At 37.6% G+C, this 24,375-nt stretch overlaps 1 protein-coding gene across 1 annotated transcript in view; it reads right to left on the bottom strand.

Moving 5' to 3' along the window:
* Positions 1-24,375, bottom strand: part of Myo3a (myosin IIIA) — a 229,092-nt gene that overhangs the window by 92,680 nt on the left and 112,037 nt on the right. The window contains exons 15-19 of the mRNA XM_021155802.1: positions 21,635-21,733; positions 21,188-21,302; positions 9,795-9,921; positions 5,870-6,080; positions 4,989-5,133 (exon numbers count right to left, since the gene is read on the bottom strand). Of these exons, the coding sequence (XP_021011461.1) occupies positions 4,989-5,133; positions 5,870-6,080; positions 9,795-9,921; positions 21,188-21,302; positions 21,635-21,733 (697 nt within the window). The remainder of the gene's footprint in view (positions 1-4,988; positions 5,134-5,869; positions 6,081-9,794; positions 9,922-21,187; positions 21,303-21,634; positions 21,734-24,375) is intronic.

Genomic DNA, 24,375 nt, shown 5'->3' with positions numbered 1-24,375 from the left:
TGTAGACCAGGCTGGCCTCGAACTCAGAAATCCGCCTGCCTCTGCCTCCCAAGTGCTGGGATTAAAGGCGTGCGCCACCACGCCCGGCTTATCTATCAAAGGTTTTTAAATGTATTTGTCTGTCTTAAAATTTTAATAGAATGACTATGTGGGTGTGGTAGTGAATGCCTTTAATCCCAACACTCAGGAGATAGAAATAGACATGCAGATCGGCATTAGAGACCATCCTGCTCTAAAAAGTAAGTTCCAGTGTTGTGCATGGGCCTGGTGCTGTTCTTGTGAACCAATTGCCTAATGAATAAAGGAGCCAATCACTGGATAAGTAGGAGGGACTTCCGGGTTGGACAGAGGAAGAGAGGAAGCAGGAGAGAGTTGGGTCCCTTTTTTGGATGGGGATAATGTGAGGACAAGATGTAGCTATAAGTGTCTCCCAGTTTCAATGGCAGATCTGTCAGGATTTTCTGTGCCCAACAATTGAGTTACCACTGTTTCTGAACTAAGTTTGTGTGGTGTTTTCCTTCACACGGCAGATCATCTGGGTTCAAGCGAGAATGGTTCGTCTGCAAAGCGTGGGTTTGATGGGGCAAAGAGTTGCTGACACTAGAGTGGGAATGTGCTGGGTCTTCCTTTTTTAGTATTTCCCCGCAGTATTCTGGGACAGCTGTAATACACTGAGAAACCCTGTCTCACAAAACAACAAAAACAATCAACCAACCAGACAAACCCTAAACAAAACAAATAAACCTATAAAATCTTTTTATTAATTGGAAAGCTAAAATGAGAAAAAGTTATTGCCAGTATGCATATAGTTTATAAGGGAAGAAATTAAGGCATTAAAAAAAATCATTCTTCCACAAAACAACCTGGAGTCGTTTATAAAAGGTCTGTTTTGAATTGCCTATATGTTTTTTAAACATTAGATGACTACTGATTTCTTTTATTTATAATATTAAAAATTGAAATGTAGGCATTACATATTACATAACTCTTTGCAAGGGCAACAAATTATGTGTCGATGGCTACATTAGAAATGTACAACACTCCAGGCATTGAACAATGTGAGATAAAATTATCTACATCTCTTTCTGCAGGAATGGCCAGAGCAGACATTTTTCATTTATTGTTTCAATATGTACTTTAGTTTCCTGCCTGTAAAACAACTTGACTTTCAGCTCTCACCCATAGGCGATTATTAAATGATACATTCAATGGCCTATCTCTGTATAGAAACAAATATGAACACATAACCTTAAGATCCAACTTTGGTCCAGTTAATTGCTAGTCAGATGTGTTACTTTAATGCATGAAGAAGGTTTATCCAAAGTATTAAGAGGAATTTATGTATACAGGGTGGGTTTTTAGTGTTCAAAACAATGTCTTGCTAGTACCATACAGCTAAATAGAGTGGCCAGTGGTTCTTAGGAAGAGTGGCATTTATTCCAACTCAAACTATGATTGATGTGTTTTCTCTCAGCTCGAAATGGTAATCTGTATGGAGTCTTCAGACATTGTGTATGTGTTTTATACCACAATAAGCACACAACAGTATAAAATTAAATCAGAGGACAAAACCTACTACAGAGCCAACATGGAGAACCTTTGAAAATGTACATACATTTCTAACACAGCAAATGTGACTACAAATAACTCAAACTTTCTAACACACTTGGATTCCTGTTGGGTTCTTTCTCACATGAAAGAAAACCAACACATACACACACACACACACACACACACACACACACACACACATACACACACACACACCTCAAATACAACCAAAACCTATGAAATTCAGATTATGGGTTCTTGAAGGTCAGTGCCTTCTCACTGAAAATAGATAACCTTTTTGCTGCCCTAGGCTCTCTCAACCAAGAGCCTTTTGGAAAATATGAAAGTCAACAGTGTATCTGTTATACAAATATAACAGGGAAGGCAAGCATGAGTGTTACATCTGTATAACTAATACAACTGAGAAGACCATGTACTTTCAGCTACAGCTCATTAGATGATTTCAGCAATATATTTTAAAAAGACTCTACAACTACACTCTTTGGCTGATGGTCCTGTTTTCAGGGAGAGGATCTAGGTAACTATTGAACTGTTTCACATTGTTGTTTTTAGAGAGTATTGATTTAAACGTTCTTAAAATCAGTGTGTGTGTGTGTGTGTGTGTGTGTGCATGTATGTATATAAATTTGTTCTATAGCCAGGTCTATAGCCAGGGAAGGATAAAGCATTAAATATCATATGAAATACTACATGCTAAAAATTGTCCAGGACAAATTAGAAAAACAGTGTTATCATAGGATATTTTAGATAAGAAAGAGATATGAGTTATGGATACTTGAGATTGACTATTAAGAGATCTGAAGATACTTAATCAACAGAGGCAGGTGGATTTCTGAGTTTGAGGCCAGCCTGATCTACAGAATGAGATCTTAGACAGCCAGGGCTATATAGAGAAACCCTTTCTCAAAAAACAAAAAAAAAAAAAAAAAAAAAAACAAAAAAACTTAATCATTGTTCATAGAAAAGCAGAAACAGGTTATGAAGAGAAAAGAGGCACAGCTACCAGAGAATGGTATGTGTTTTGAAAGTAAGCCAAATAGCTCATTATTTGGGTATCAACTTTCCATTGTGCAATACTCTACTTGAGAGACTATTAATTTAGATACCGTTAGAAATTGGTCACTAAACATGTTTTATTACATTCTATGGTTTGGGAATGTCTACAAATTCCCCCCCCCCCAAAAAAAAGTGCTATTTTGAGAGGTGATGGGAGGTTTGGGAGGTTGGCACCAGCTGGAGACAGTGGGTCAGTAAGGGACATTTCTCTGAAGGTTACAGCAAGTCTGTGGTCCCTCCAGTTTTTTTTTTTTTTTTTTTGTCAACCGCAAGCTAAGATACTCCTCTGCTACACACCAGCTGACTAAATACACAGGCAACGAACTAGGCATGGAACTTTGAGCAATCTTAAATAAAACGACTTTCCTTTTAAGTTGTTCTCTTGGGTATTTTGGTCACAGTAATGAATTGTAACTAATACACTATAGCCTATTGATTCTGTATTTATAACAAAAGGATGTTTTACTCCTTAAACAGAGTAGTAGAAATAAAACCCGAGAGTGATACTCAAAGTATCTTTGTAACCAAATTTTCTAAAGTGTTCTATGAAACACTGCAACAAAATTTAAATTGAGTTAACTGATAAAAACTTCCATAGTAAACCATTGTTTAGAGTTCACAGTTATAGAACTGTCCATGGGGGTGGTAGTAATTTAGAGGTAATTCTTTTAAACTTCTGAAAGATATTTAAAGGTTGCTATGGGACAGTTTTCTGTAGCAAGCCCACAGATGTAAGAAGAACATTAGGATAAGGGAGGACACGAATGTTTACCAGTCCACCTGCTCTGCAAACATCAACATTCTATAGGATGTAAATATCAGTAACAGCTGACCCATTTGTACATGGGTCTAGGGCTAGCCACAGTGAAAGCCAGTTTTAACTCTGTGAGCAAGCAAAGACAGTCATCTGAAAGCGCAAGTCAGTAACGTATCAGGTGGGTGATGCCTAAGCATACACTGTTCCCTTACAGTAAAGTCCATAGACAATCAAATCTACTTAATTTCAGTCTCTTGTTTGAATGAGTTCTCTATTGATGCATTAGGGCAAAATGACACTGATTTAATTAATATGCATTAAAAACATGTGATACATCAGCTTTTGAAAGCACCAGAATAAGATTATGAGATGATCTTGATCTTGGACGTAGGAGTTTGTGGTCTAGTGAAGAAGGCCATACTAATAATAAGACTGGGGCCATTTCAGTGTAGTAGGCAAGATAGAAACAGATGCTGTGTACTAAGTATATTGAGGTGGGGAAAGAAGTCAGTGCAATGAAAGGGATGTTAACCATGCTTTCTTGGAGGTTGGCTTCGAGGATGATAGAATGAAGGTCTTTGCCATAGAGACATGCAGAGTAAAGAAAAAACTGAAGGTTTCTATTTGCTCTTACTGTTAAGGTAGTTTAATGATATATCTGAGCATTTGGGGATGCTAATGGAGAGAGGTGGCAAGGGGACCAGAAAAGGGTTAGGAAGAACAGGACACTGAATATACACTAGAACCTGCCATGAGAAGAGAGAACTGAACCAATGGCTTCTCTTAAATGTGTGCCCTTTGCTTTGACTAAGGCATGTCAAGATTGACAAGTTTTCCTTTGTGACGAGTATTTTCAAACTGTAGTTTTGAAATGAAGTCTGAACCTTCTAAATAATAATAATAATAAACTTCATGCATCTCCAATTTACATAATTTAAATTAAAACATCAGTTCTAATCAGCAAACACCAAACAATGTAACATAATTTGAAGGTGACAAATGGCATACGGACTTAGATTTAATAAAACAATTTAAATAGTCTTAATATGACAGTGTGCCAAGTGCAATTCAAGTAACTCTTTGCTTTTTCTAAAGAGAAATATTGTTGAAGCTGAGTCATAAATTATACATTGTACCTGACAAAATTACTGCTTCATGGCATTTGCATCAAGCTCATTATCTTGAATTCTGTTGCAGGATACTAGGATTTGAAAGTTTAATGCACTATAGATGAATATTGACATTTCAAATGGAATGTCAGCAGTGAATTCTAAAAAATACTAGATACTAGTAGGCACAGAAGAAAAGTCTTTGTTTTGAGGGACTCACAGTGGTTAAGTTTTAAAGAGAAGTGCACGGGTTGTGAGTGAAGAACTTAGAACATCACATGTCTAGTCAAATCAAATTCACACTGTATTTTCTGTTTGCATTTTTATTACAAACATGGAGAAAAGTAAACATTTTCCTTGTCTTTGACTGTTAAGGCATGAAGTGTATGACCGAGGTACTGTTTATTCCATGTAATCATGCACTAACACACACACACACACACACACACACACACACACACACACACACCCCTTTAGTCCTTATTTCAACATACCTGCTCCCATGCAAACACGTGCTGATTAAAATAATACTGGATCTGTTCATTTGCAATGTTAATGCACAGCTGCTCAAAGGAATTTTTTTTGAAGTTTTCAAAGCCGAATATATCAAGAATGCCGATGTTTAGCTCCTCATCCCCACTGGAAGAATTAAAGAAGTGTTCCTTGAGCTATTGCTCATTTCTTTAAAAGGCATTAAAAAGCAGAGTGTCTCAGAATCCCCATTGGTGACTGAATTAATTACACATCTTTTTACGAAGAAAACAAAGATGACAGAGTAAACTAATGTTACTATGCACATAGAACAGCATTTTCCTTACTGTAGAACCCACTCCCATCTTTGCATACACCTTAGTAGAAGTGGGGATTCCCTGCAATGAGCTGGAAGCACAAAGCCACAAGCCTATGCCAGTCAACTATCATAGGGCCACCTGGCCAATACCCAAAGCTTTGTGAACACACAGACAATCAAAACTGTATCAGAAAAGCAAACATTCTTTTAAAATTGAAAATGTCTTTCTACCAATGTCTGAATTATTCTCAAAGAACTGTTATCTATTTGCTTATTCATATTTAAATACAGATCAAGTGATGATGTAGAGAAAGATACAAATATGTAGGGATTCATCTTCTTGTTAACTACTGTAAGCCAGCTGAGATGCACACACATGTAGTCTCAGGACTTAGAAGGCTGAAGCAGGAGACAGTCCAAGTCTGGGATGCACTGTGAGATCCTGCTTCAACAAACAAACAAACAAACAAACACTAACACAAGGGGGTAAAATCAAACAAACAAACTTTAAAATACAAAGGGACTCATACAAATCCAAAACAGATACATCACCTAACATTTGTAGAATTTGTGTAAAGCATTTACCTTGGTGATGTGTCATGCTTCAGCAAGCTGTTAATACAATTGACTATCCAGCTAAAGAGACGGCCATATAAAGTTTTGGCCATGGCATCTCGGACATCAGCAGCCTTTTCCACTGTGTTGGGTCGTATAATTGTTTCTCCTCTAGTGACCACACAGTGTGAGGTGAGAGCTTCCTGCAGCTCATCTGCTTGAATGCAAAGCAAAGAAGCGGCTGCAAAATCAGTAGATTATTGTTAGAAGACAGTGAAAACAACTCTATTTTCAGAAAAGAGAAATATCTAAATGGAACGGCAGCACTTGACATTACATAAATATATGACTGTTTCATGGTATACAAAGAAGCCACTGTTGAGTGTCAGCTCTCTCTGCCTCTTCTTGATTGTTCTGTTCTTGCCTCCACTGAGCAAACTGTGGCTGCTGTATGCTACAGCCCAACACAAACCAAACTGTCTGAAAGGAAGAAACAGCTGCACAGGAGTGCCGTTGCTTAGGGGATGTCATCACCAATTTCACCAAATTATGCTAAATATTTTAAAAGCACAGGGGATAAGTTTGGAGTGACTTGGATATGATTATTATGTGATTATTTCTAGAATGTAAACTGTTTAATTGTCCTTTAAATACTTGCCACTTCTGTCCTTGTCAGCCAACGAAAGTCCAAGGAGATAAATGTAATTTCATGGATGCCAGGAGTTTTACATTTTAAAGTAGTCAGTTTGATACAGAGCTCTTTATGCTTAGAGAGAGTGATATTTTGATGCATACATTGCAAATATTTTCTCCCATTTTCATTTTCACAAAATGTTCATTGAGTTTTTAAGTTTTACAGTTAAAAGCAGCCTTTAAAGACCATTCCTCTTTGGTCTTCTGAATATAGTCATTTCACACCTTAGGATTTTGTGTGTTTCACTCTGTACTTTCATGAACGTTCTTGCAGTGAACTTTGTAGCATTTAGAATTCTTTAGAGGGCCAGTTAGAAAGCTTTGTGGGCAAAGGTGTTTAATGTCAAGACTGATGACCTGGGTTTAACCCTGGGATCTGGATGGGAGGAGAGAACCAAGTTGCCCTCTCACCTTTACACATGTCATATAATGCATACATAAATCAATAAATGCAAAACAGATTTTTAAGGATCCATTTTGGTATATGATGTCTGGAGTGGATTTACATCCCCTAGCTGTCTCACTGTTATCCGTTGGTTTTCTCTACAATGCTGTCTCAATTGAATTGTAATGTCATTGTGGTCATTTTAGTTCCATACATTGCTGAATGTTATCTCCTATGGACATGTATGTTTGTTTCCATTCAGATATTGTTCATTTATCTAACATATATTGAGTGTCTGCTACAATCCCAGCATTTTACTTGAGGATATATTGTTATGTATAATGCTTTGGAAACAAAGTTTCAGTCTTAATGGTCTTTATTCAGAAGAAAGGGAAGCCAACCAAGAAATTTAGGTGGGAGGAAAGAAGAAAGAGAAAGAGAAATGGATGGGGAAATACAGAGAAGGAGAAGAAAGAGGATAGAGGGCAATGAAAGAGGACAAGGAGGAGACTGAGAGCCTACAGATGCATTGCCTAGGTGGTTTCTGAATGAGCCAAGTAAAGATAAATTCTTGCTGTGGAGTAAGTGGTGGGAGGTAACTCACTTCAAGCAAGAGGTGACTGGGTTGTGGGTGTAATGGTCACCACAAACATTACAAACAGAAATATATGGCCTAAATTTGGAGATAATTCTTTTAAAATCAAGTTGTAAGCAATTTTAATGCAAATTAATAAACAAGGTTTTTTTCTACAAGTGGCTATTCTGGGAAGTGGTTTGAATAATTTTAATTATATACATATTAATAGTACTCATTGTGAACTATTTGGTTTTCCAAATAATATAAAAATAGGTTTCAATGATCAAAATAATTCTTTAGTTTGTTTCTAAGTATATTCTCTATAGAGCCATTATGTTTGGGGTCTTAAGTGTCTCCCAATGGCCCATATGCTCAAGGCTTGTTCCAGAAAGTGGTACTTTTGAAAGGTGCTGGAACCTTCAGGATGTAAAGGTCCAGTGGGAGAAATTAGCTTATAGCGTTGTGTTCTTGAAGGCATGTTGGATTCCTGCTCTCTTCTTTCCTTATGCTTTCCTGTCACCATGAGGTGAACACTTTGCAACATCCCTGCCCTGATATTTTACATGATATAGGCTTAAAACAACAGGCTAAGTGACTATAAATGAGAAACTCTGAAACCATGAACCAACATATATGTATTCTCTCCCTTTAAAGTGATTTATCTCGGGCCGGGCGTGGTGGCGCACGCCTTTAATCCCAGCACTTGGGAGGCAGAGGCAGGCGGATTTCTGAGTTCGAGGCCAGCCTGGTCTACAAAGTGNAAATTTACACAATATCTTTCCACAAACCCAGCCTTTCAAAGGATAATAAAGAGAAAACTTCAACACAAAGAGGGAAACTAAGCTTGAAAAGAAGAAAGAAAGTAATCTTTCAACAAAACTAAAGAAGATAGCCACGTGAACAGAATTCCAACTCTAGCAACAAAAATAACAGGAAGCAATAACGACTTTTCCTTAATATCTCTTAATATCAAAGGAATCAATTCCCCAATAAAAAGACTTAGACTAACAGACTGTTGAGTAAACATGACTCAATTTTTTGCTGCATGAAGGAAACCCACCTCTGGGACAAAAAAAAAAAAAGAAAAAAAAAAAAAAAAAAAAAAAAAAAAAAAAAAGTGATTTATCTCAAGTATGTGTCTAGTTAATGCAAAAATAACATAAACCAACAGTATGTCTCTCATTCTGCTGGCTACAGATAATACTTCAATTATGACTTGGGTGGTGGTGTTTACAACTGTATTTTATCAATGGCATTACATGGCTATTAATTTATGTCTAGTTAGTTAGTATCTTGTGTGTTAATCAATTATTTTACACATGGAGAATCGGAGGTGTCCACAAGGGTTCCAGGTACATGGCAATCACTATGTTAACCTTAAACATCTGCTCCCTTTATTACAAACCACCTCCAAAGCCACAAAGGATGCAAAAAATAGGGATCTTAGAGACAGGAGATAGGACCGGACCAATTAAATAAGTAAAATGGAAAAAAGTGCCTAAAAAATAGTATCATGATTTTCTAGGATGTAAATGAAATTCACAACAAATAAAGAACTGTGGGAGTGTATGCCAGTATTAAAAAGAAAAGAACAGGATACACTCTAAAGAGGAAAAAGCTATGTCACTGGAGAAAAGTCAGTGGGATGTCTTAAAGTATTAGAAGCACTTTGTCAAACTCTATTGTTGAGAGAACATTTGCTTTGGAGCAGTAATGATGTGCTTCTTCTGTAAGGAAAATGAAAAAATAATTAACCTAGGATAAATGGAATTCACACAGCAAAAACAAAACAAAACACATGTTATTACTTTTTAATTGATACAGGTTCTAAACACTAGAAGACAATTTTAATTTTTATAGGTCAACTATATCTTATCAATATTTTCTGCATTTTCATATTAAAGCCCAATCTATGAAATAGTTATAAAAACTTAATCTCTAGAAATACTGTCCATAGTAATCATTTCACCTGTGTAAAGATTTGTTTTTGTTAGCCTACTTTTTGTTTGTTTGCTTTTGGTTTGTTAGACTGGATTTCTCTGTGTCGTTCTGCCTATCTTATATGCTACATTGGCCTAAAACTCAGAAATCTACCTGTCTCTGCTTCCCAAGAGCCGAGCCTGGGAGTGTGACCCACTACACCTCAGTTGATAGCTGATTTTTACAATTTAGTCTTATACAACTGAAGCTGAGCATGCTTTGTAGACTCTTTATGAGTGTCAGTATTTGAAGTTATCCACATGTAACCCAGCCTAAGATATGAAAGAGTTCAGTTTTAAATGGGAGACAAAACAACTCACAGTTTTCCAGAGCAGTGTGATTGCAGATGTAGCTCTTGTCCATCTGGTATTCAGTTGCCACCGAGGAGAATTCGATGTTTCCAACGTTCAAGATTGCGGCGAGTACACTATATACACTTCCAAGTTGCTAAAATACATCACAGAAATAGTAACATCACATCTTGACTACAACAATGTAGGGACTATGGCTGTGGACAGATGGAGGAAAAGCCTTGGGTTCCAGCCTAAGAAGGTCACTCTGAGCACTCCAATGCCAGACTAAGACCCACGCAGGAAAGGATTTATGTAGGCACAGCCTCATTCATTAGTATAACTTTGGAGATCAGCACTTAAAAATATTTTATAAACATTTATATGAATCAAAGTAGAAATGAACACTCCTCAGAGGAAGTAGAACTATTCATTAGGTTATAGATAATCTACTAATGTGAAGCTTTAGAACTTAGTGTTGTTTTATTACATGTACTTTCCTCATCTAGAAGTAAGGCTGTGTGTGTCGACAGAGGAAAGTACAGAAATGAGGATGAAGAGATCCCAGCACCCAAGTCCAAGGATACATGAAGGTTAAGACTAAGCATGAAAACTATATCCTACAGTTCAGAGTTTATAGTATTTATTACTATTTAACCTAGATATTTAATGTTCAGAAATATGCACATACCCAAGCACACATACACACATGTGTTTTTCTCCAAAGACACTAGGGAAATTTGTCAAAGAGTCTCTGCAAGTTGTGATGATATTCCAGATGCCTTCATGGCACAGGAGACTCAGATGACAGAAAAACATGATCCCAACTTGGCATGCCTTACAGCCGTACTGATGGATCTTGGAGGAGCCTAGCCTTAGGTCCAGGCATGGTTGTGACTGAGAAAGAAGTTGGGTTGTTCACAACTGTCTATCAACTGTCTATCTACCTCTCCATCTCCAGGACTTCCATCAACAAAGTGCCTAAAGTAATTCAAGTTTGGTAGTCAGTGAAATGTTTCTTCTTACATATAAAGTCAAGGAAACTCTTATTGATCTAAAGACTTTCCATGGACTTTGAATGAACCAGGAGTTGTATCCTGTCTCCCAGCTCACAGGATGTACTGTCCTTTTCCACTGAGGAAGGAGAGCATTTTGGAAGAATGGAGAACACCCACAGTTCTATACACCTATGCCAATTCCAGCTCTAGTCTCTCTTTACCTGAGGGATGAACAGCATGCTGTGATATATACACAACATGAAATTCCAGAGTCACAGTCACTTTCCAGCATGCTTCAGCACTAGCCTGAAGACAATATCAAAATAAGAATAAACTCATCAGGCTTAAATTCTGACCCTTCGGGGAAAAGTTTTTTGTTTTGTTTTTAACAAAGAACAAAGAAATGAGATAAAAAGGAGAGTGTATGGATAAAGAGATTTTATGAACATTCAAGAGTGTTAGTGGTTCATGGCTCAATATATTTTATATCCAATTTCATTTCAACTTATTTACTTTTTTTTCTGATACAGTTGATATTAATACTGTGAACATAAAATTATTGCTTGGGACTGGTGAGATGATTTAGTAGGAAAGATGTTTGCTGCCAAGCCTGACAGCTGGAGTTCAATCTCTGAACCCACATGAAGACAACCAGGTCCCAGCTCCCACAAGCAGTCTTCTGACATCCACAAGCATGCTGTGGTGTGCATTCACTCACACATGTGCACGCATATGTGCAAACACACACAAATCTTAAGTGTATTAACAAGCTCAATAAACCCCAAAGTGAAGAAAGCACTTTGATATTTTGTCATAAAGCTTATGGGATAGTTAAACCCAGTAAAATAGTGAAGAGATTTTATTGTACAGATGTCAAATCTTGCCCACCCAAATCTATACAGAATTGTCCATAGAAGTTCTGTTGGAAAGACTGAAGTTAGTAGGAGTAACACCTGAAAGATGTTCAAGTTGTTTTCTTCCAAAAGTGAGTTAGCTCTTCAAAATAGCAGAGCTTCCTGGATGGAGAAGCCATGATACTCATTGCTCTGACTTTTTTTGTGAGAATAAAGGTCCTTTGGGGTTGGTGACACTGGTCCTTTTGGTGACATTCCTTTCTTGTAACTGAAATCTACACTTGACATTTCTTGAAACCCATGCAAAGGAGTGGAAGGAAAGGAAGCCACTGCCTGCACAGTCACTAGGTCACTAGGAACATAGTATCTCAGGAAAAGGGGATCCCCTCCCTGTGGAATGTGACATTACACACTCTAGTCCGGGGAAGAGCAAGGTGGTGATGTTCCCATTGACAAAGGACAGAGGAAATAGGTTGAGAACCTGATATTATGGAAACTTATATTCAGAGCTTGCTTCAGAATGCTGTGAAGATGGGATGCTGTGCTCAGAGTGGGTGGGAATTGTGCTGCTGGGCCCTGTATTGAAACACTTCTTTCAGCTACTGACAAAGAACAGATCCAAGAAAGACAGAAGGAGGAGTGTAGTCAATTCAGGACTGGGATACAGCAAAAACAAACATCCACTAGGTTCATGTATAGTGACTCTGAACCAGGCCAGATGCCCCCATTTAACTCTTGGGGTCAGCCTGAGATGGAGAACTCCAGAGAGGGTCACCTTGAGCCAGAGGAACAACTTTCATAAAACGATCAGCACAGATGATGTTTTGTGACCAGAAATAGATGTACTAGACTCTTCTAACCTAAAGTTCATATTTAGATGTTCAATATACTCTGAATATTTTTAAGTTGGAAAAACACAGTTTGACATGCATAAACAATAATTCACAGGTTGATCTAAGCACAAGGTTGCTTTTATTTCATTGTTACTCAACGTTGTCTGCCATCAAAAGAGATGTAAGTGAACACTGCCTCTTATGAGTACATCTTAGATTAAACAAACCATTTTAAACTTGCTCCTTATTTCTAAGACAGAAACCTTTGGACCTCTGAGGGACTGGTAAGACGTTCGAGAGAGAAGTGATAAAGAAAGGGGTGGTGCCAGACTTGAACTTGAACTTTGTCAGAAGCATCGTAAGTGACTATGTCCAAAAAAGAATTGGCAGAGGGATGGAGTTAGGGTTACACTAGTTGTATTACAGAAGGCAGGGGCAGGGAAGAAGATCTTTGTCTTTTGAGTAAGAATAAGAGCAAACATTTCAAGCCAGTCCTGGTGATGCAGGCTGTAATCCCACCAGTCTGAAGCAGGAGAATCACAAGTTTAAGACCTGTTTGGGCTACAGAGTGACTTTAAGGAGTTCAAGGCCAGCCTGAGTGGCAAGGGTCGGGCATGTATCTCAGTGGCACAGTATCTATAGCGTGAGACTAGAAATTAAATCCTCAGTATAAAGAAAATGGTGAAAAAGATTCAAGTGGCCATTTCTGATAATCTGGACACTGATTAAAGCATTTCTCTTCCTCGGTAGAACAATGTTGAATAACATTGAAATGACTCTAGGTTTGCATTCACTTATTTCAAACCATGCATTCCAAATTTAAACATACTTAGGATTTATTGAACAGGTGAGTATGAAGCTGTATTTGGAAAAGAATGGAATCTCCATGAGGTATCTCTACAGCTTTTCTTCCATATCTTCATATCACCCACATACGGCTGAGCACATAAACTCAAAGGCAGAGTTGCTTTCTCAGACTGAAAGCCATTATGGACATAGTTATTCACTAGTAATAAAAATATCCATTTCCTGAGAGCTCTCAGTTACCTACAGATGTTGATGCTATAGTTTAGACCTTCTTCCCTAAAATTAAGACCAAAAGCAATGATTTCAACATGACTGGACATCTACCATTTAGACTACATGTCATCTATAGGCATAGACCCTTCCACCCTTCACATGGGGTCCACAATGGGTTTATTCATATCATAGCACATAGCATGCAAAGGGTGTTATTAGTCAAGCAAATTCTCCGGTCTCCACACAACAATGCAGTCACTCTGCCCTGTCTACTGCCATCACTACTATTTCTTCTTTCTCCGCCTCCTCCTCTTCCTCCTTTATTTTGAGTGCAAACAGACGAATGAGTTTCATACAGTAGTATTCAAGAATCAGATGCTGTCTCACTGGAAGAAAATTTTTGATGTCTATGACTCAGCTAATAGCAAAGTCTGTAAGTTTCTCCAAAAGTCTCTAAAGAGATATGTAGGTGTAGCCAGGTGAGTAGGAATCTCTTTATCAAAGGTAAATTCCTTCAGGCTCTGCAGATTTTTGTTCCATTTTATAGGCTAGAGGCTATTTTGTGAATTAACAGAGAAAATGGAACTAGCAATCTCCTTTCTGTCATGGAAACCACAGCACCATCAGGCTTCCAAGTAATAGATATAGCTTGCTAGTTACAGAATGGATAGTCTAAGCTGCCAAATGAAAGATCCATGTATAGTCCATTCATCAATGTGGGGAGAGAGAGAGAGAGAGGAAGAAGAAGAAGAAGAAGAAGAGGAGGAGGAGGAGGAGGAGGAAGAGGGGTATGGGTAGGGGTAGGGGTAGGGGTAGGGGAGGGGGAGGGGGTGAGAGGGAGATGAGAGGAGAGGAGAGGAGAGGAGAGGAGAGAGAGAATGTGTGTCATTAAAAAAATAAGGACAGTGAAGTTGGGGGGTTTCTTTATCTAAAGCAGTTACTCAGCTTTAACTGGCGGCTGTGAGTGAAGTAATTGCCTGATGATAACCTTAGCTTACCACTGAATTTCGACCACAGCTCTCTTGTCCTTATAATTTACTACCTTGTTGCAAAAATAGAGAACTCCTATGGGAGAAGTCATTGTAGTAATGTTACTGCTGGTTCCAAAAGGAGTTAATTCTCCTTGATGGGCTCCTGAAACAAATTTCCAGGTCTCTTCTGGCTCCTCAAATTGTCTTTCACTTAGTTGTCCCTTACAATCAGTCAAAACATTTAGAAAAAAGAGCCACGTATATTCAGAACTTGGACCCCAACCTTATGTTCTAAGGCTATAAGAGTAGCCAGGTGAGTAGGAATCTCTTTATCAAAGGTAAATTCCTTCAGGCTCTGCAGAAAACCCCATTAGAACAGTCTACCTGAAAAACTGAGATGTCTCACAACAATTCATTCATTCATTAGGCAATGACAAATGAGATTGTAATACTTTTCATTGTGTCGGATACTGAATGATTTCTAACTAATGATATTCTATAGTAGTTTTGATTTCTGATGTCTTAAGTCAGAGTGGCTAACATCATATCACTTCCAATTCTTTTAATGATTGCACACAACCCAAAAATTTATTTTGAAGTTGTCTCTCATAAGGTAGTTCTTAATGGAAACTGAATAATACCACTTGAATCGATGTATGCTGTTTTTAACAAACAGGCTTGGGAATCTACCTGTCGCCAGTGTCACAGCAGAAGAAATTCACATTTGGAGGTTGTTCTGAGAAAGGAGGACTTCAGTCTGCCATGCTAGACCTTATTCCCCTGAGTCAGGATCTCTGTCAACCTGGAGCTAGGTTGGTGGCCAGCAAGCCCTCGGCATTGTCCTATTTTGCTACTCACAGTGCTAGAATTGCACACGGCCACACCTAGCATTGTATGTGGGTTCTGGAGACTTGAACTCAGCTCCTCATGCTTGTTCACTTAGTGCTTTTACCTCTTGAGCAATCTCCTCAGCCCTGTTTGATTTCTGAGAGAGGATCTAAGTATGTAGCCTAGGCTGGCCTCAAACTCATGATTCCCCTGCCTCTGCTTCTACTTCTTTAGTGCTAGCTAAGCAACAGTGGATAACATGAGAGATACTCTGTCTCAAACAAGTTAGAAGGGCTAGGACAAACAACATCCAAGATGTGTTCTGTGACTTCTGTGGATGCACTGTGACATGTTCACACCCACACTTATATATACAGGTACAACATCACACAGGCACAGACACACAAGTACACACTCACACACACACACACACCAAAACAAGACCTAAAACCATGTATAAACAAAATTAAAGACACTTGACAAAAAAAGACAAAAGGAAACAATGATAGAACCTATACATGTGGAGAATTTAAAGGAAAATAGACTCTAAATAATGTTAGAGACCAGAAGCTGTCTCCAACAGATATAGTAAGGACGGGTCAGAATAAAGGGGAAAATAGGATAGATTATATCCCCAAAAGAGAAAACACTTTGAAAACCACAGGCATCAAACACCAAAAAGAAGCAAGACAAACTAGAGGGCTTCAAAAGTTCCCTGGTAGGGGACAGAGAATCAGAAGCCACATCCCACAGGAAACATAGATAAAGCAGAAGACAGTAAGAGACCAGCAAGGAAGGCAGTGGGTGGAGAGGGCAATCATGGATTTGGAACAAAGAATAATGCCACATACATAGGAGAAAGACTCAATGAAACCTTTTACTGTCTATGCTAAATTTAAAAATTAAATAAAAAGAAGCAAAAAGCCACACGATCCTGGTGAAAAAGAGACTGGCAGTTCTACATATAGGACAAACTCATAGCTGTCACAAGCCTCAAATCCAATTCTAAGTTTTGATGAGACGGAGAACCTTGGGTCTTGACTCTCTTGTGGGGGCTCACATATCATCATCAGATATTCTGCATATCATATATTTACATACTGATTCGCAGCAGTAGGAAAATGAAGTAGTCATGAGAACGACTTTATCACTGGGGGTGGGGGTGGGGTCATCCTAACATGAGGAACTGTAATAAAGTGTCTCAGAATTAGGAAGGTTGAGAGGGAACAACTGCTCCATCAGAATGTCAGCAGTAAAAGGGATTCCCTGTTGTCATTCTGTAAGACTCAGAGGCCATAGGTGGTGTCCCAGGTCTGACACTGTCTCAAGAGGGAACTATTGCTTAAAGTGGAGCTATCTGGGTGCCTGAGAACAGAAGATAACCACAAGTCAGGAAGACTGAGTTTTAACCAGCTCTGGTCACATGGCAGAGGGCAGTCCTGTGAGCCAGCTGTGGAGAGGAGGGCTGGATGACAAGTCAGAAAGCAGAAAGCAGTTTGGCCCAGGCAGCAACATGCACAGAGAAAGATGCCCTTCCACTTGTGACCAGGAACACAGCTATTCTACAGAGTAACCCTGAAGCCTGATCCCTGAGTCTTGGGTCAGCTGGTGATCTCTCAGAGTCTACAGTCTCTAAAGCTCAGAGCAGAATATCTGATACCTACAGCACTAACTTTAGCACTAAGTTATACTACAGATGGAACGATTAAGAAATAAGTTCAGAATACTTAATCCAACTGATAGTTTCTCCTCAGTAGTCCACTGAATTCTGTCTAAAATAGATGGCATCTTAGGTCGTAAATCAAGTCTTAACAAATATAAAGTTATCAATTAATTCTTTATGCCTTATCACATTACAATGGAAATAAAATTAGGGATAAATAGGAAGAAAAACTATATAAAGGCATAAAAACTGAACAACATATTCTTGAATGACCAGTGAATCACTAAGAATACACCAGGAAAAGAAACTAAAAAAATAGAGTTAAATAAAAATAAAAGTAAAAATTACCAGCACATGTAGGATATGGCTAAGGCAATTCTAAGAGGAAAGCTATAAAAATTAGATAGATCTCAAATAAAAAGCTTAATAGTACATATCATAGTGCTATAAAACAAGAACAAGAGAAAATCCAAAGATGTTAAGAGATAATAGTGATCAAGACAGAAATTTATCCATGGAGATTAAAAGAACAACATATAGAATATATTGAACATATAGAATTTTTTTTTGAAAAAAAGAAAGTACATTTCTAGATAAATTAACCAAAAGAAAGAGATGTTCCAAAGTTAGACAATTAGAAATGAAAAGGGGCAGATTACAATAGATTCCAATGAAATTCAGATAATCAGTAAGTAATACCTTGAAAACTTTTATTAGAAACCATTAGGAAATTCTAAAAGAAATAGATAAAACTCCTAGGCACAATGTGACATACACAAAATTAAATCAAGAAGATATAAACAAAACAAGCAGATCCACAGCAAGTAATGAGATTGAAGAAATATTAAAAACTCTCCCAAAGGAAAACTCTAAGAACACACTGGAAGAATTCATTGCAGAATGTTATCAAACATTTAAAGAAGAGTTAACCCCATTGCTCTTCAAACCATTCCATAACAGAAACACAGGGAACACTGCCAAAGTCATGACACGGAAACAGCATTACATCATCAAAACCAAACTGGAAATGGACATAATATAAACAAATCAAGAAGTGCAATTCAGCACACAAACTTAAGAACTGAAATCACATTATATAGCAACAGATGCAGAAAGGCCCTTGACATAGTCCAACACATAGGCTCCTCCTGAAATAAACAAAACCTCAATGAAACTAGAAGTAGAAGATACATACCTGAGCATCATAAACAATATACATAATAAACCTATAACTAACAAATGAGGAAAATCGAAAGTTTTTTTTTCCTCTAAAATCAGAAATTAAACAAAGATGTCCAGTCTAGTGCTCAAAGTCATAGATAAAGTAACAAAAAGGAAAAGAGATGTAAGTGGGAAAGGAAGAAGTAAAATTACCTCTATTGACTTGATGATTGCATCCTTAAATAGCCTAAAGATCCCACAAAAAGGAAAACAAAAAGCTTAGATCTGATAAGCATGGTCAGTGAAGTAGCAAGATATAAAACTAATACCAAAACTACCACCGTTTCTGTATCCCAAGAACAAATCTTCCCCAAAAGGAAATCAGCAAGTCATTTATAATGACTTCAGTAAAACCAACATAAAATACTTGAGAGTAAGTGCAATAATAAAGGGCCTCTATAATGTAGACTTGAAGACACTGGAGGAATTAAGCAAGATGCTAAAAGATGAACAGTCATCCATGATCATGGATGTGCAGTTTACTGTGAAATGGCCTACTACTAAAAACAATCTACAAATTTAACACAATTCCCATCAAAGTCTCATTGACATTCTTTACAATAATATGAAATATTAATTCTAAAATTCATGTGAAAACACAAATGGTCCCCAACAACAGACACAATAAAAGCACAAAACCCAAGATGGTAAAACCTCAAATTTTAGTATAGAGCCATAGTAACATAACTTGCATGGTAATGTCATAAAAACAAGCAAGTAGGCTAATGGAGAAGATTAAGGTCTCAGAAATAGCCTAGATAGCTTCATACACTTAAAAAAAAAGTTGTTAAAATGCATTCGACAAGAGATGGCTTCTTAAAATGGTGCTGGGAGAACTGTATCCACACATCAATTAATCAAGCCAGACACATGTGTCTTACCAGGTTACAATTGATCAAAGATGTAAGGCCTGCAATTCAGAAACAGCTAGAGGAAAATCATGTCAACTCACAGGCACAGCCAAGCCAGGCACAAAGAAGCCTCTATGAAAATCCACACAGGTTAAAAAAAAAAAAAACATAAATTGACAGGTGGGGTTGTATGACATTGAAAAGTTCTGTACAGGAAAGAAAATGAGGCAGCTTACAAAATGGCAAAACACTGCCAGCTCTATATACAATAGACTAAGGTTAATATCTAAACTCCATAGAACTGTAAAACTTCAACCCCAAACATAAATCAATCAATAAATGGAGTAACAAATTGAATATACAATTTTCAAAAGAAGAAATTAAAATGTATTTGAAAACTATGGGATGGTCATTATGCTGAACAGAATAGACTAGACTCAGAAAGATAAAAACAGTACCTGGTTTCCCTCCAAAATGCTTAGATTAAAATTTATAAAAATGTGAAAAGGCTATATGTGTGCTTATGTGAAACATGAATGTAAAAAGAGAGGTATAATAGGAGAGAGAAGAGATGTAAATGAAAGTAGGGGCGGACTCAAGGAGAGTAAAGGAACAGAAGCCACTGGAAAGGAAGAGGGCGGAAGTGGAGGGATAAAGGAACCAACCCGAGGCAGCAGGAACAGGAGATCAACGAGTGGGCAAGTAAGATGTAATAATACACATGATAGAAATGGTACAATGAAACCCAGTAATCTGTATGACCCCTATAGACATATTTAAAAACTGAAATTAGAAAAATAAAGCTAGAAATACAGGAAAAAATTAGATAGTACAAGAACCAGTAATCAAATCTATGGCTTAAATGCGAGAGTTTATTTCCTAGCAAAATTCAAGTAACTAAAAAAGGACACAAAAATACGAATAGGTACATATTAAAGAAGAATCAGAAACATGATAAAAGACTGATGCTGAGGAGATGATCCAGTTATCTGCTAGAAACATAAGAATCCCAAGTTAAGATCCCCAGAACTCAAAACCCTGGCCACAATTGGGAGTTGGAGGTAGGACTGTAGGCATGCTTTTGTGCACTGTGTAAAGAATTGTCCTTGTGTTATTTAAATGTTGATTTCTCTGTCCTCATGTCTTGTTTCAATCCAGATGCAATAATGTAATGTTTATATCTAGAATCTCCTGTCTCAAGTTTGTGTAAACAATTCTTACCATTTATTCTCTGTCTTGTCAATAAATGCTGATCACCCAGTGACTGGGTAGAAGAGAGATTAGGGTGGAAACTTCCACCAAGTAGCGGGTAGTTCATGTTGTTTTGAGGAAAAGAGAATCTGAGAAGACACCATGAGAAAAAACATCTGAAGCTCAAAGAACCAGGTCAATAATAATATGTAAGTATCATGGAATGGGGATAACAGGAAGCAAGATTAACATGGGGATTATTATTGATTATTTAACTGCCCAATATTGAGGTGTGGTTTGAAATAAATCTTGGTTTCTCTGTGTGGTTATTGGGGACTAGCAAAGGTAAAGAAACACAGCACCTGGATTAAATCACTGGTTACTACTTACATTTATATTAAAATAATTTTATATAGGAGGGTCCTTGAATTTCATCTGCCAGTCAGGCTAGAAAAATTAATAAGCTTCAAGTTCAGTGAGAGACCCTGTCTCAAAGCATAGGTGGAGAGCCACCAAGTAATGACACCTGATCTTGACCCCAGGGCTCTAAATGCATATATACATATACATATACATATACACATACACATACACATACACATACACATACACATACACATACACATACACATACACATACACATACACATACACATACACATACACACACATACATACACATGCATATACACATACATACACATACACATATACACATACACATATACACATACACACACACATATATATATATGTATATATGTATATACATACACACACACACACACACACATATATATATGTATATAATATCTCCATTCCACACATATAGAGAAAAACTCACCCACACCCATCATGGGAGTTACTGCTATTTAAAACTTGAGCAAATTTCCTGACAATATTAACCAGCAAATGTGTTAGGTAATTCTCTTCATTAGTGAAGACTTTTAAAAAGATATTTACAATACAATTTCAAATGTCTTTGGTACTTACCTCCATTGTAAAACCTATGACTTTGAAACATTGTTCAATTAATTCATACTGGGATTTATAGAAACTATTGTTCATCATGTCCTGTACTGTTCTGAGGTTGTCATTTTGTAAGTACCTGAAGAAAGTATGAGAAGAAGGATAAAAATATAATATTACACTGAAAGAGAAACATTATCATCTCAGAACTTGGAAGGCAGAGGCAGGAAGATCTTCATGAGTTCAAGACCAGCCTGATCTAAAGAGCAAGTTCCAGGACAGCCATGGCTACACAGAGAAACCCTGTCTGGAAAATGAAACGAAACGAAACGAAACGAAACGAAACGAAACGAAACGAAACGAAACGAAACGAAACGAAACGAAACCAAACCAAACCAAACCAAACCAAACCAAACCAAACCAAACCAAACCAAACCAAACCAACCCACCAAGTACAGCCAGGTAGCTTACCTGGGTGGCTTGTTTTCAGGCAATTTGTAAAGAGCTAGTTTTTTCTTTTCTGCTAACCCAGCATAAATGTAGTAAAAAATATGGAAATTTTTTTCTCCACTGGAAAAAAAGACATTTTTAGGAAGATAGTTAATAAGAACATTTATCAACTGTTGAAGTGATTCACTCATACTGTTATTAGATCTGTGGTTGCCCACCCGGGCTTCCTTGAGCATCAAGTTCTGGCTTTCTGTTGCTTGTGCCAGTATTTTCAATTATGAGCTCTAAACATCATGACATTCATTAGCGACTTTCCAGGAATTTTTCTAGACACCAGAAATATAAAAGGAATGAAATAGTCAGGAATTTTAAGTTTCTAAGACTCCATATGTCAGTGGAAATGGAAGAGAAAAGAAGAGAAGAAAAGAGAAAAGAAAAGAAAAGAAAGGAAAGGAAAGAAAAAGAGAAGAAAAAAGGAGTAAGATGTATAGAATGCCAGTTATCTCAATGATTCTCTCCAAGTCCTTGGGGAAGGTTTGGTCTTTTCACTTTGCATATTCAGGAAACTGGAACTTAGCACATCCCATCTGAACACAGTCAGTCACAAAGCTGACTTCAGATAAGGTCTATCTGACTGTAATGGCCACATCTTCTTCATCCATCTTTTTATATTATCTTTTCCATATATGTGAGGCATCTCCTAATAATTAAAGTTCCATATCCCCTTGGTTTTTAGTATGAAGACTATTCCCCAGGTGTTGGAGAAAATCAATTAAGGCAACAGGGATGAGTCTCTGGCTTAGAATGTTCTATAGCATACTGTCGAGGAGTTAGGGTCCTATGTCCGCCAACTTCTTCCCTCAGATTCCCCCTTTACAAAATAGAGGAGGAGGCATTTGGCTTCCTATTGTTCTCTTTCCAGTGTCTCCTTTTAGCCATGCTTTAATTTCACTCCTGATAACTCAGGTGACCATCTGGGATTTGCCTCTCTGTGGCATTCTTGTTCCTGTTTTTCCTGCTCAGTCATCCTATTTTAGGATGTTTCTAAATCCCGATTGCACCTCCCATTATCACCAGACCCAACGTGGAAGTCCAGGTAGGGGTGGGAATCTCTTCCAAGAGTTAAATTCATTATAATGATACGGACCCCTGGCAAGCCACACCCATGTCTTCCTATTTTTCTTCTTCCAGTTAGCAAAAAACCCTAACATCTCACAAAGGTCTAGGTGTTCCCACAGACATTGAGTAATTAGATGCTACATCACTGCCTTGGATTCTCGCCTCCATGATGCCATTGACAGTGGCCTGACCTGGTTTTGGGTCCCTTTCTGTCATTGCTCCCCACACAAAAATGCCAAGTCAAATTGTCATGCCTCTTGCTCCCTGCTCATTTCTTTCACCACTACACAGCTTGGGACAATGGGCTTTAGGGGCCACTGAAAGATTTAGAAAATGAATAATTATCAAGTTGATATTTTTACTTGAACAAGAAGTTTTTTTAAAAAAGTTTTTTCACATTAAGTCCATGAGTCCATAAAATGGCATACTTTTTAATGTATAATTCTACAGAAACTATTTTATTAAAAGATCAGAAAGGATGTCAAATCTCTTCTACTTCCTTCTCTAATTATGTAGTATACCTTTTTTTTTGTTTTGTTTTGTTTTGTTTTTCGAGACAGGGTTTCTCTGTATAGCTCTGGCTGTCCTGGAACTCACTTTGTAGACCAGGCTGGCCTCGAACTCAGAAATCCACCTGCCTCTGCCTCCCGAGTGCTGGGATTAAAGGCGTGTGCCACCACTGCCCGACTATGTAGTATACTCTTAATGGAGACAGATTTTTGGATTATATTATTATTGTTGTTATTTATTTATTTACTACTACTACTACTACAATTACTACTATTATTGTCATTTTGAGAAGTCTCCCTATACCACCTAATCTAGCCTTGGATTCATAAGATATCTATGTTAGCCTTTGCAATGATTGAGATTAAAGCATGTACCACTATACCTAGCCTTTTAAATAATTTATTTTTCCATTACATAGCACAGTTCCTCAGAATAAATGTTAATGGAAATGTATCTGTACAGATATGTCAAGGTTTCAAAGGAGTTAGATTTTCCATAGGTACAGGGATTAGCTCAAACAGAGAGAGACTACTGGAAGAGCACAGTTTTGGGATGGGTTTGGTTGAATTGTATGAAAGATATGTGGGTGGTGCGAATTGGAAAAGTTGAGCTTGGGAGCAAGTAAGAAGTGCTGATTTCACAGAATTACATGAAGTCTTGAAGTCAAAGAGAGTGTGAATTGACAGTAGAGAGGAAAGAGAAATGCCTTAAGGATAAATCACAGTAAACATACACATTTTAGGAATAGATGAATGAATTTATAAGAAGAAAATGTATCACACAGGAAGGAGAGGAATCTGGAAGAGTCAGGGAGGGAGATTGTCTTAGTTAGGGTTTTACTGATATGAACAGACACCATGACCAAGATAATGCTTATAAAGAACAATATTTAATTGGGGCTGGCTTACAGGTTCAGAGGTATCCATTATCATCAAGATGGGAACATGGCAGTATCCAGGCAGGAATGGTGCAGGAGAAGCTGAGAGTTCTATATCTTGATCTAAAGGTCTCTAGAAGACTACTGTCTTCCAGGCAGCTAAGAGGAGGGTCTCTAAGCCCACCCCTACAGTGACATACTTTCTTCAACAAGGCCATACCTACTCTAACAAGGTTATACCACCTAATAGTGCCAC

Source organism: Mus caroli, chromosome 2, assembly GCF_900094665.2.
Source record: "Mus caroli chromosome 2, CAROLI_EIJ_v1.1, whole genome shotgun sequence".
NCBI classification, from domain to species: domain Eukaryota; kingdom Metazoa; phylum Chordata; class Mammalia; order Rodentia; family Muridae; genus Mus; species Mus caroli.
Note: the sequence above shows the minus strand (reverse complement) of the source record. Positions and strands in the feature narration are given on the sequence as shown.